Source organism: Aptenodytes forsteri, unplaced genomic scaffold, assembly GCF_000699145.1.
Source record: "Aptenodytes forsteri isolate BGI_AS27 unplaced genomic scaffold, ASM69914v1 Scaffold142, whole genome shotgun sequence".
NCBI lineage: Eukaryota > Metazoa > Chordata > Aves > Sphenisciformes > Spheniscidae > Aptenodytes > Aptenodytes forsteri.
The window spans coordinates 2,715,060-2,728,667 of NW_008794598.1; the positions used below are offsets into that span (position 1 = coordinate 2,715,060).

General features: G+C 42.8%; 1 protein-coding gene across 1 annotated transcript in view; it reads left to right on the plus strand.

Moving 5' to 3' along the window:
- FAM72A (family with sequence similarity 72 member A) overlaps positions 1 to 3,208 on the plus strand; it is a 4,975-nt gene extending 1,767 nt beyond the window's left edge. Inside the window, exons 2-4 of the mRNA XM_019470319.1 lie at positions 838 to 956; positions 2,078 to 2,202; positions 3,114 to 3,208. Of these exons, the coding sequence (XP_019325864.1) occupies positions 838 to 956; positions 2,078 to 2,202; positions 3,114 to 3,208 (339 nt within the window). The remainder of the gene's footprint in view (positions 1 to 837; positions 957 to 2,077; positions 2,203 to 3,113) is intronic.
- Positions 3,209 to 13,608: the final 10,400 nt, after the last annotated feature.

The following is a 13,608-nucleotide window of genomic DNA, read 5'->3' on the forward strand; positions in this document are numbered from 1 at the left end:
CTCGCCGGCCGGCCGGCTCCCTAAAGATCGCTCTCAGACTCTGCTGTCACCGGGAAAACGGCCCCAAAGCGCACGATTCAACCCGTTCCTCCATTTCCCGTTCCACCCGGCCCCGCTCCAGGCCGGGGGAAGGCACGGCGGGAGCAAGGCCGTCCCTCGCCCAGCAAAGCCACCCGAAAGCCTGGTTCGGTCTGCTCGTGGGGGAGACGCAGGCTCAGGGAGCCACGGGGAGTCCCTCCGGCTCCTTCCTCAGGCAGAGATTAGAATTTGACATAAATAACCGTAAACAGAACAAACCTGGTCTTGCACTGGTCCCAGAACGACTCTCCTCCAAGTCGGTTGCGTGTTGCTTTCCCATAACAATATTTTAGTATCCAAATATTTGAATAAGATTGCAAACTAACATCTTAATAAGTAAGCATGGGTTAAAAAGGAGATAACGAATCGAAGGTCTGGTTTTAAATGTCCTAGCCTTTAAGCTATCGTTCTGTAGCCTTAGCTGGGATTTGCCAGGAACGAGGGCGACATCTGTAACGAAATTTCTGACCGATGGTGCCACGCAGCCAGCGGCAGGGCCCGAGCGTGCAAGCGTTAGCAAGTACTAAGAGAAGCGGTGCTTTCTGGTCTAATTTGAGAGGACTTGGCGATACATTTGTGTGATGTCACATGGGTCTCTTTTTGTTTCCATATGAGTACGGCTGGTAGCCGATAGGAAAATGGAAATGTGTGGTCCTGGGAAAGTTTAAAAAAAAAAAAAACCCACACAACACTAACGGTGTCATCGCTGTGTTGTGACTTCAGACCTGCATTAGCAAAACATTACAGTTGCAATCACAGCCACATCTAAACTTCCGTATTTTTACTTTCTTCCCATCTAGTACTGTTGATTTCATCGGAAGCTGCTATTTTACTGAGATCTGCAAATGCAAACTGAAGAACATCGCATGTTTAAAGTGGTGAGAATGCCATTCAATGACACTAACACCTCCTCAAGCACGCCGCAATACTGTTTAACCTTCTCACTGTAGACTGCTGCAGTGCAAGAGTTAAGGGATGAATGAACAGATTGCATACTCTATTTCAAATTTAATGCCGCTTGATAGAAACTCAGCCCACTACTTCTGGGCACGGCTGCCAGTCTATTTCTGTGCAAGTCCCAAGTGGAAATGTGACAACCTTGTCAGTAGTCTGAGTATATGGGAAAGCTTGCATGCCACCTGTCTGATTAAATGTCTGCTTCAACACTCAGATAATTGTGTGAATAAGGCCGCAGTAAGAAGTAGTTACTCATACTCTAATTAATAGAACATCCTCTTGGCAGATCTAGTTGTTGCTAGCAGATGGAACATGCTGTCACTAAAGTTCTTGGAGTTCTTTTATCCTCTTTATTAATGCCTGATATTTAAGAGTAAGAACAGCAACTCTCAAATAGCTCACAGTTATTTGAGACGATCCTTTCAGCTTCATAATCCAGACTTTTACCTTGTTCAGATTTAAACGGTGGGGGGTTGTGATGGGAACACAGTATTTTATTTTTTTAGACAGAAGTAGAGAAACAGAAACATCTCACCAGAGCGCATGACTGAGAAAGTAGAAAAATGGTTGTTCTAGGTTTCAGCCTAGGAGAGTAGATAAGGCTTCGATAGTCTCAGTCTCATTATTCCTACTACTGATACTCTCCCGCGTACAGTGCTTCTGTACAGATGGATTTTATGTGCGTGATGAACCTCTACGTTGATTCCAATGGAATCACAGGCCTTCCAAAAAAAAAAAAACCACTGTTTGTTGGTATGTAAACTCATTTGGATGATATGTAAACATTTGGATTACACAATTTAGGTTACTAAATGGTTCTCTTTGCCAAAGATCTAAAACTTAGATATTCTGTAACTCCCGACAGATGTTCCCTACGTATTTAAGGTGCTTGTTTAACTACGTTCCCTTAACTTTATCAAATAGGAGCGTTACGTAGTGGTCTGGTACCGTGGCTATCTAACATTAGTTTGAGCTGGAAAAGCCAACAACATCTATCTTTTCATCAGGCATTTGTTGCTCATTATTTCACTTGTCTTTCTAGTGGTAACATTGTCGGTTATCATGTGATTTCTCCCTGCAAACCCTGCCTGCTGTCCTGTAATAATGGCCACTTCTGGATGTTTCATAGCCAAGCAGTCTTTGGCATCAACAGACTAGACCCTTCTGGTAAGGAACACATATGTTTCCTTCTCTTCCCTAAACTCTTGAATTCTAAGTCCTCCTTCTAATGAGGCGTCTCGATACAGTTAAAGCATATGGAGGGAGCGTAACATATGGAGGCATAAGGCAGGCGTTACTGTATTGCTAATCTAGCAAGCGACTTTGGGGGAGGTGGTTGTAGCTACTTTGTAAATGAAGATTTCTAAGTGGAAATGTATCTTCATCAGAAAACTTAACCTACCCCTTTTGCGGACAGAAGTCAGGATTTTCTGAAGCAATATTATAACTAGTATAAACACAGCCACCAGCTGCTATTTATAGCGGTATGTATAGCTTTACTGCACTATTAGGCAGCTGTCCAATGGGCACTCTTTTTGGGTGAGTCATGTTGTCGCTTTGACCCTATATAACTGAGTCCTCATCAGCTCAAGCTGAAGTTACAGCTCACGCTAGACAGTTTCTTCAGCTAGGTGTTGTTTGGATGCCAAGTGTCTGGCATAATTTGCCTTGCGTCCTCAGGAATGCATAGCATTCTGACAGATCACTTCTCCTCCTTGCAGATGGGAGTAACTTATTGTCTAAACCTTTCAGTGTCACCTCTGTTTCAGATCAATGCATTTAAAAAAAAAATCAGTCATGAGGGGATTATCAGTAGCTACATGAATTAGCTATATATAAATACATCTGTGGGCAGGGACTTATTCTTTGAACTATGCTGTAAACAACAACGCTTACAAGATCGCTTTGGGAGAAAGATAGGAAATAGTCTAGATATATTTATCATGAACGTGACTTACCAGGTTTTGCAATGATTAGTTATTTTCTCTGAAAATAGACAGTTGTGCAACTTAAAAATAAGGTCACAATCCAAAAATATTTTTTTTTCCTCCTTTGTCTTCTTACCTCCTTCCCACCAGGTGTGAATGTATTGCTCTGGGGCAACTTGCCAGATTTGGAGGAAAGCACAGATGAAGATATGTCCTGCATCTCTGAGGAGGAGTATATCAGATAAACGTTAACTACAATATACTACAGTATCTTCCCTAGATTCATTGCATTGCTGTTTGGTTTGAATTTTTTTTTTTTTTCCTGCTGGCACATCAGAGCTTAAACAATACAGGAAACCAGGAAATCCGGAAAACAATCCTAAAAAAGGAAGGTGGTATCTTCCTCTTTCACTGTAGCCTTCCTTAGACTCTTGAATCTGCCTAGTGTGTATCTTCTGACCAGAGACACGCCTTGGTTAGATCTGGAAATGCAGATGGAAGGTGCATTTACTGAGGCCTAGGTCTGTTTTGTTTTTTACATTTAAGTCTCAACAGTTGATAATCCTTCTTAACTGTATATTTTCTTCTTTCCTAAAACAGTATTCACAGAGCAAAGTCTTTCAGTTGCTGTAAGTACAGCTTAAAAATCTTAAGAAGTAGTCAGTCTGGTTGACTAAGTTCTGAAAGGGCTCTGCCTTTGTGGTCATGCAGACCACTGCCCAGGGCTTCTATTCCGAGTATGCAGAGTTGCTGAACAAGTGGCTTAAAGTGTTGGAGCTTTGGCTCTACGATCTGGCTCTCCTGCTTTTAGCAGCTTGTTCTCTGGGCATCTGAGACATGCTAGGATGCTCCTGCATGTGGACTGGGGAGCTATCTTACAGAGTCTTCCCATCTTCATCTTTCAGTACTTTTAGGATCATGTTTCTGTAGAGATCAAGGTCTTTTTTTTTTTTTTTTCCCCCTGATAAAACTTAAATACTGAAGTTACTTAATGTCTAATATAACTTCAAGATTACACTAGAGTTTTTACTGAGGTCAACAATAAAATCCATCCAGTTCTACGCGGGGTTTTTTTCCCCTTATAGGACAGGCATCCCTCCAAAGCAGAACTCAGCCATCCAATTGGGTCTTTTTAGAGAAAGAAAACAAAAAAAAGAGATCAGGTTAAATATTTGGTGTTCATGCCTAACCTTACATCCCGACGCGTACAGACAATCTGGTTCCTGTAAGAAGTAATGGATTCAAAGCTCACTATACAAGTTGTTACAGCCATAGTATTTAACATATGAACTAAATACTGTCCCCTTCAGCTAGTTACCTGAAGGATCACCTTTAGAAAATTCAAGGTACAATCATATAAGAGAACAGAGTACACTTTTAAATTTGGACTGATGCTGAATAAATCGTTCTATAGCCTCTTGTGATACTTGGAAGAGGTGCAATGAAGGCAGATGTGATTGTCTTAGTATTTTTACTGTATGTTATATATTTCTGAATTAATGGTACTACCTCTTCTGCATTGTTTAAATGTATATTGGTGTGTATATATATATGTGTGTGTGCGTGTATGTCTTGTTTTGACTTCCTGTGTTTTGTCTGCTCATTAAATAAGTTTTGGACTACATAGTCTTCTGGGCTGTAATAAATATGGATGTGTAATGATATCAGATAATCAAAACAATGAACGAGCATCTTGTATTAAAAAACTAGTTGAATAATTAGGTTCTTACTACTATGATTTTGTTTTAGAGACCCCCCTAAAAAATATCACCTCCTTTTTAGGCTGACAAACCTGACAGTTTCTCGGCCTTAAAGGTGTTTAGTCAGTTAACTCTTCTATAACACAACGTCCCATTTTTTGCCAGTTTTCTATGCTGCATGAATCTGATCATGTTGTGACTACAGTATTAAGCTGGCAAAGTGACATCTCACACACAGATTTTTCCAACAGAATTCATGAGCTAAAAACACAACTGATTGTTTTTGTATAAGTGGCACAATAGTTCAAATAAAATTCCCATAATATAATTCTGCTTTGTTGCAAGTTCAACACTTGCCATTTGTAACCTTCATAATTCTGAGTCAACTCTGTGTCAGTGGCAGGGCTGACTGTAGGGCCGTTCTCCCACAGCGTAGAGGACTATAATTTCTTCACATCAAGTCAATAATTCTGGTTTTGCTCCCTATCTGCTCATACACATAGAACTGGCAGTTCTGCTATAAACTACTCCAGTTACACAGGCCTGTTGGAGCTAGTTCACCTCAACCAGGCATCAGCTTGAAATAAAAAATAAGCCAACTTTTAAGTAAGTTCAGTACTTTTTTTTTTGAGGATAAAGAAGTTGTAGGTATTACATACAAAGTAAACAAACATCATCTGTTGCTCCAGCAGTCATGAATGTTACCAAACAAACTAATCATGTCTAGGGCTACTCCTGTTCTTTTCCATCTGAAACTAAAAGAGAACTGACTAAGCAGCTTGTGGTAAAGCCACTGCTCCCTATTCACAGGGCCCTAATGTTTTGGGTTAAGTTTCCAAGGATCACCCTGCATAGGGAAATACTTTCCAGGTTGATAGATATATCTAACACTAAACAGCTGACACAAAACCAGATCAATATTTCTAGAAACACTCGCACGTACTTCACCCCACCCAAAGCTTCGTTTGAAATAAAACAACTCAGGTCTCTATGGGTTTTTTGTTTTCTCTATACTCTTTGACATACAAGAGGACATGTGCTACGTATGTTGTAGCACAACCCTGGAATATGTTGTGAATGATTTGGAAGGCGATGGTTGCAAAGCATTTGGTATAATAATGCTGAACATTAAGGCAGGTAACTTCCAGAACGACTGTATCGGCAGGATTCAGCTTCCCGATAGATCCATGGTCAGTCTGATACAGAAAACGCTGGGGAGCTGTTGTCATCTTTGGTAAGGATTTTACAGTGAAACTTTACGTGATCTTTGCTGTGCAGCCAACGATGTCAAAAGCAGAGCACAAAGCTGAATAACAAGAACCGAGTCCTAAGGCCTTTCTCTTCTGCTCGTTAAGGTACGCAAGGCAAGTAATTAAAGAACTTTAGTGTCTCTAATCAGATCTGGTTTTATTCAGAAGGGACTGAACACCAGGCAAAGGGTCTTAAATTTTAGACTCAAAAGTCAGTGTTTCCGCAAGGCTTCCAAAGTCTCCTGGCACTCACAGCACAGCTGAAATTGGCCTTAATGCCCATGGTATTGCATCTGCCGCGGGGCGCTCATCGGTCACACAACGGGCCGGGCCTGTTCCCAGCAGCTCTGCAGCTATAAGATATTGTGTAATACAGACTTGTAGGTTCAGGGTAACAGACTTGTTTGGATGAAAACATTTGAAAGTAGAATTCCAAAAGCCACTGAGGATAAATAACTTTGATTTGATTTTTAAATCACAGGGACCTGCGTAATCACGCTGCCATCGACGGTCAAGCATTTTCTTTCCTGCAATGCATAATCTGCAATGCACAATACTAGCTGGAGGGGTAGGAGAAAGTCACATCAAAGACAGTGATAAATTGATTCCCCTTCATATTAAATAAGACTTACTAGAAAAAGCACATTTAAATATTCTTCATTATTCCAGTACAGATTAATGCCTAATCATAACCTCACATTTATGTAACGCCATTCATCCCAAAGTGCTTTACAATGACAAACAGTTAAAAATCCTTTTACCGTTGAACTGCAGCCAACTCCAGGATGCAAAGCAGCTGCCAAGTAGACAGCATGCTGCAAGGACCCTGGTAAGCATCGTTCTGTAATGAAATTCAGTATGCGATCTCTATCAGTACGAACCGATATGTTGATTATTGAGGGAGGTTCAACTTGAAAGACACTCTCTTCTTAACACAGCCTGGAATGCAGTTCATCCACTTCGAGCCAGATGACAGACGGGTCACCTCTCCTAGGACAGAACCTGGAGTCCCAGGGTTTGAATCTGAGAAAGAGTCCTATGATAAGAGACAGAAATTACTAAGCTATCTTCTATTTTCTGCTCTTCTCTCTGGCATGCAAGAGCCGGCGTGCTTTCTAAAGCCAAGTAAAATGGTCATTTATTATAAATCACCCAATTACTTTGTCATGAGAGGTCATTGTTACATATTTTATTACATTTGCAGTCTGTGTGGTTTCTGAAAGCATACCCCAAGGAACAGTACATATCCCAAGTAAACAGCCTTTGTGTGCTATTATTTGGATTAAGGGAGTGTCTACAGGCTAGTATAAGTATAACAACTATGGGTGCCTATTGTGCAAGAAACTGTACGAGCACAGCGACTTGCAGACTCGGAGAACTCGCACTGTAAACAAAGCAGCCAAGGGATGGTAAGGGCACGGCACCATTGCCTCTGTCAGAGATCAGAGGTAAAGCCTGAACTGTGCAAGCCTGAAGAGGAGACTCCTTAGCTCCAAGACTACGACAGAGAACCGAGCCGTGCCTGTCCCTGCAGCTATGGATCACTTCTTCCTATTCCAACAGGCGTTTGCAAGTCTATGAATAGATTCGGCTCTTCCAGCACACATACTCGATCATCTCATACTTAAAGCAAGGATCCTTCTCTGTGCCAGTGTTTCTGGATTTCTACTGCATTATTAGGTTTTTCTCTTGCTCTAGCATACAAAGTGGGTATAGGCTCTAGCCAAATACCCATAAAAAGCCTACAAAGAAAACAGGTTATTCCAAACCTGTACAGAGACAGCATTCAAAGACCTGAGAGACGTGCTCTTCAATTTATGCAGTATACAAGAATGACAAGAGAGAAAAGGAGGATGCCTGCCTTGAACATCTCCTGTGAAATTAACTCCAAGTTGTCGATGCACCACCCAAAATTCCCTCTTCTCATCAGGAAATATCAACTGTGCTGTTCTCTGACAAAGCATCAGCATTTCCAGGCAGCTGTTAGCCAGGGGGACATTTTAGCTGCTTTGCTGTCTGCAGCGTCTCTTGTCATCTTGCATGCGTGACACAAGCTTAACAAAGTGAGTCTGCACTCTATTGATTTCTCATTAGAAAGCATGCCTCACATTTTGGACAGCAATGAGGGGAAAAAAACAACAGGGAACAAAGCTGGTCAAATAGAAGCCAAACAAAGTCTCTGGTGCTTCACTTCTTATGTCATCTGAATGCTGACAGCTTGATGTCTCTGGGTAATGCCACACAAGGGAAATTAGCACCCTAGCACTCTTAGGCACTGCCATCTGCATGTCAACGTATGTAGAAATTTGTGCAGGCAGTTATAAAGCAAGACTGATAAAAAAGACTTGATCTTTTGCATTTCTCTGACTACACTTATTTCCTGGAGGAAAGTGCTAATTAAAAATAACCCAGTATCGCTCCAACGTAACTGCAGCCACACTAGGATTCTTCCCTGCTGTGCTATGGCAGAAGCTTATTAGTTCATCCCACTCTAGCATATGGCCTGTTTTGGAATAGGAAATTTCCACTAACAGAGGAGACAATGCTGGAAATACAGGTGTTTTGGGACTCTCATCCTAACTTACATAGGAACATAAAACCAAAGAGAAACTGGTCCTGTGTCTATTGGGCACATCTGACAGTCCCATACACAAAAGCAAGCAATAAGAATTAAATTTAAAAAAAAAAATCATCTGATTTTGCCTCTTCCTATCGTCTGTCTGCCTCTCAGAGCCAATGCCACACTCCAGCAACAGACTGCCCAGAGAAGCGAAGCGGTTTCGGGACCAAAGGACACTGAGAAAACCGGGAATACAAAGCTCACACGCCCTTTGTCTACATCTTTTGGAGGTTTTGCCAGTAGCTGTTCTTTTATTACAAATGTATTTGTCTTCATTTTAAAAAGTATAAGTATATATTTAGTTCTGAGACTAGCAAAGCTTCGACAAAAGTGAATCTGGTCTATTATTTCTGCTATGCTTATAGAACATGCCCAGAGAGCTTTTTCAGCAGACATTGGCACTGGAAGAGCTACAAGATAGCGTGCAGCAAGCTGCTTTGGATGTGAAGAGTGCCAGTCTTCACTGTGAGTGTTGCAAGCAGACTTTGGCCTAAATTAAAAACACAGTGTGTGAAGCTAGAGACCCAAAAACATTCAAAGACCAGCATAGATAGGATCTAAGCCCAAGACAGGACTAAGAATGCACCTTCAAAAACCATGTATTCAAGCAAAACTATGTGTTAGGCTACTGTGCTAGACACAAAATCTAGGCCCTTTCAATTACAGAATTTTTAAACTGCTTTAGAGTCACTTGCTTTGACCAATTCACTTATTCTCTTGATTCATTACTGCGTAAGTGGACATAGAGAAGTAGATGGGTTTAGACCACCAGAATACCAAAGCTGCAATAGTTTCCCCACAGGGTGGTCAATGAAGCCAACACAATCGGAGAATTATTTGGTTAAAAATGCAGATGGAGTAACACAGGGTCACATTTGAGGGAAGATTGTGAAAGCTGCTGCAGATTCACCCTAGCATCCACTCAGATGTTAATGAGCGCCTAAAATGTTTGGAAAAAATTAAGCAATCTGCTCTTGTGCAAAGGCCCATCACAAGACTTTCCACAACGTTGCTCTGCTTTTTATTGGACCCCAGGTTGGAAGTGAATTTTACTCTGCTTCAAATTTTACCCGAAGTCCAAATGACTTTCTTTGTAGCTTAGAACTTAAAATTCAGATAAATACATTTTTTCATCTCACCTGCTACCAGAAGGCAGCATTCATAAGTGTCAGGAAGTATATATTCAGCAGAATATGTCCATTATTTTATTCCAGTCCTTATGGGAAATCAAAATTCAAAAACTGCTTAAAAGCATCTGGCACTGGCCACTATAAGAAACCTTTTACCTTATTAACTGGATCCCCACTCTGATTTGATACAAACATGCCAGCGATGCATGAACTTGAATTGCTCCTTACCTTTGTGCCACTCTGATGGAAGATCCTCAGCAAATTGAGCAGCACTCACTGTAAGTCAACCACAAAAATCATAGGACTTCATAACAAGCAGCTTTTGGACAGTGGCAGGCACTTTGATAACAACCTGCCACTCTTCCTGCATCACTTGAGCCTCTCCTTGCTCCTGCCGGGGGGTTCAAAAAGCGGGCACTGGTGGCTTTGGCATTATCGTAGCGTACGTTGCCGGACCTGACAACAGAAGCAGCATTACTTTCCCCTCCCAATGCCTTCCTAGTGTATTTAAAGCGGTCACATCTCACCGTATACTATAATGGCTAGCAAGAGATGCCAGGTGGATCCAAGCCTGCCGTTTTCCAAAGCCCAAGGGAAAGCAATGCAGTTATCCCCATGCTCTGTGCGTAATAATAAATGTGATTTTATAGTCTCTGTATTCTCCCTAGCCTCCCTGCAGAGATCAAAGTCAGCTATGTTTGGGTGTGTGCATGCACATACATGCATGGAGAAGACACATTAATTATGGTCTGAAAATTTCTCTGCTAGAAAAAGAACTGGTTCCCTCTTTGTCACTTACCTCTCCCCCACAAAAACTCATGCTGGCCCAATTTACTCCTTGAAAACAACCTTGGATTGCAAATGACCTAGGGATAAGAGGCATCAACCAAGTATATCTTGGCTGAAAAACATGTGCTTTGAAGAGCAGAAACTCAACACCAACACAGGCTTTGATGCCATAGCACAGACCCAGTGACTTGTTTCTCAAGCTTTACCTTCCCTGTTCAGCGAGTGGTCAGATCAGCCGTCATGTTTGTGGCTAAATGACTATTTCACTGGGCTGCTAATTTCATAGACACTGCTGATGGTATGATTGGAGAAAAATCAGGAAACGGTCATTTTCCTTTTGCTGACTTGGTTACAAAAAGGGAACAGTGCTGGGAACTCACAAATGATGCCATAGGACTTTCCGCCTAGTAAGAGTTAAGGAGAAGCATCCCTTCAGCCAAAAACTGCACAGAGTTTTGATGTCATCTTCTGGCCACTGCTAGAAAGGGAAAGGACAACACTCTCCTGGAGGGATCACAGCCTGACCCGGTGCTTTACGTCTCAGAGGAGAGTCGGTGGGGCCATGGTGGCCACCGACAGACAAAGCCAACCCAGGATGTTCCCTGTGATGCAGTATTTCATAGGGCAGGCACTGTGCCAGCGTGGCATCGCCTTCGCAGGCTGCCACACCACATACGTCTCAGGAGAGTCGGTGGGGCCATGGTGGCCACCGACAGACAAAGCCAACCCAGGATGTTCCCTGTGATGCAGTATTTCATAGGGCAGGCACCGTGCCAGCGTGGCATCGCCTTCGCAGGCTGCCACACCACACAATTGGGCTGTTGGTCAGGACACAGACCAACATCAAGAACGATCTTGTTTCTTTTGCTCCTGCAAGGGAGGCTGCTGTTTGCAAGACGTGGCCTCTGAGGGGGTGTAACAAAGCAGTGGGAGGGAAAGTATAAAGTACAGGTTTAGTCGGGTGAATCCATCAAGCCTGCAAGGTCTGCACACACCTTCGCAAATTGACCCCAGGTGCTGAACCAGTTGGAATGTGCTCAGGGAAAAAAGGTGTATAAAAAGTTGACAAGACTCACCCTTTCTCTTGCTGGAGAGGTGGGGAGGCTGGCTTTGTAGCAAGCGATGTCTGGGCATGCCAATCTGAGCGAGAGAGCACATTTGTGCCACTCAAAAGATGGGTCTGTTGCTATGCTTGAGCAGACTGCTGGTCCCTCTAACTCATATACCTCCCTTTGCCTTGGCTAACGCTTCAGGAGATGCCTGTCTTTATTCCTACAGTGCTTGAACACTCCGGTATCTTGCCAGATAGCTATCCTATGCTTCCAAAGCTCTGCTAACAGTTTTTGCGTACTTTCTAAGCCAAACAGGAGCACTTCTGCCTCCCCCACTACCTTCCAAATTCCTTTGTAAAACAGACAATCCGATTCCTTCCTCTTCCCATTTTTAAACACAAACCAGTAATTGTTTCATGATAAATAACAAGTGTTTCATGCTTGACAAACTGGCTTTTTTTTTTTTTTTCTGGTGTAAATCGCTGCTAGTCTGTTGCCCCCAAAAGACCCCTTTCTCGGCCCCTGCATACACCCAGCTGTACCCTCAGATCCCCCTTTAGTATTCTCGTGGTGTTGCCATACACTGGAGGTGACAGTGTCCCTATTGCCGAGGTCACACAGCTTGACATCCTGCTGGTTACTACTGGAAAAGCATCGTCATAAGGTCACCACCGTCACAAATTGTGCCCCACACATCAAATGTCCCACAGCCAGGGCAGGACAACTGCGCTTCCTCCTGACCAAGGCGGGTCTCTACAGCAGGAGGTTGAAGCACACAAATAAGCAGGGCTGGGGGTAGTACAGCAAATGCACGCGTGTGCACGTTCTACGGTGATCTGGGGGTCTTCCAGCTCTGGGTCTCAGCACGATAGCTGTCATCAGGCCACAGAGTAAGAGACACTGGCATTACGCTCAACAAATTTGCATTAAGAGTGATAACAGAAAATCCAACCGAATTTATAACTTCAGCCAATTCTAAAGACAGAAAGGTTCCTCAACACAACACTAAGCATTTAATTCTCTGATAACAGAGTGAGATAAAGATAGCAGGGAAAAAGCAAGAGCTCACTATCAATGGAAACAGAGAAAGGGACACTGATATTTTAAGGCATTCACCTTTAGGTTATAAGCTGCTTATCTCAGACTGCTACATACGTGGTCTCCTTGGGAACCGAGTCAGACAATAAATCAGATGTGCCAACATTTATCAGAAGCTCCAACTAGCCAAAAACATCAGCTCCCCTAAGAATGCCAAATCGGTTTTGCAAGATGCAGGGCCAAGCCTGGAGTCACTCTTGAGGCATGCAGCAGGGGTAAGAAATGCCGCTATTAAAAGAAATGTTGCTTATATTCCTGTTCCTCATTGCCGTGTCCTCCTGGAGCCACGGGCTGCGTCAGAAGCTTCAGAGGAAGGCGAAAAGAAAAAAAAAATCAACCTGGCATTGCGTAGGCATGGTTAATGCGCACATCAGGACAACATCTGCCTATCATGTGCCCGGTCAGCCACAAAAATAGCCCTACCCATTCTCCTCAGTTTGAAGCATGTAAGAGATTATTCTTGTCTTAGTCTGAACTGGGGGGGGAACAATATATGGATAGAGTAGCGGTAGGAATAAAAACAGCTTGAGGAAAGTCAGCAAGATCAGTGTATGAATATTCTCTAACTGCAACTCTCCTGCCAGACACAAGGAAAAAAATCCAGACATTTCACATGTGCAAAAACAAACAAAACAATCTCAACCAAATCTCTTTTAAACTGGTGAAAATTTCCCAACCAGTTCCAAAATGTTTAGCTGCTTATGTGTAACCAAAAGAATGTCATGGCAGGCGTTCTCGGGGCAAAGACCTCTGTCTCGTTTACAAGGGATTTGGCCAGGAATTAGCTAGTGGGAAAGCAATGGCAGCAACACCACTTGGCGAGACTTACTTATCCAGAAATCCTGACCCTGGTGGCAGCAGACATATTTTGGTGGGCAATGTGATGCGATAACTGACCCATGGACTAGGAGCAAATGTCTTCAGCAGCAGTATCGGGGGAACTGGGTAAAAAGAGTGCCCACATCTGCTCATGACACAGCTTTACATGTGGCCCAGAAGAGGAAAA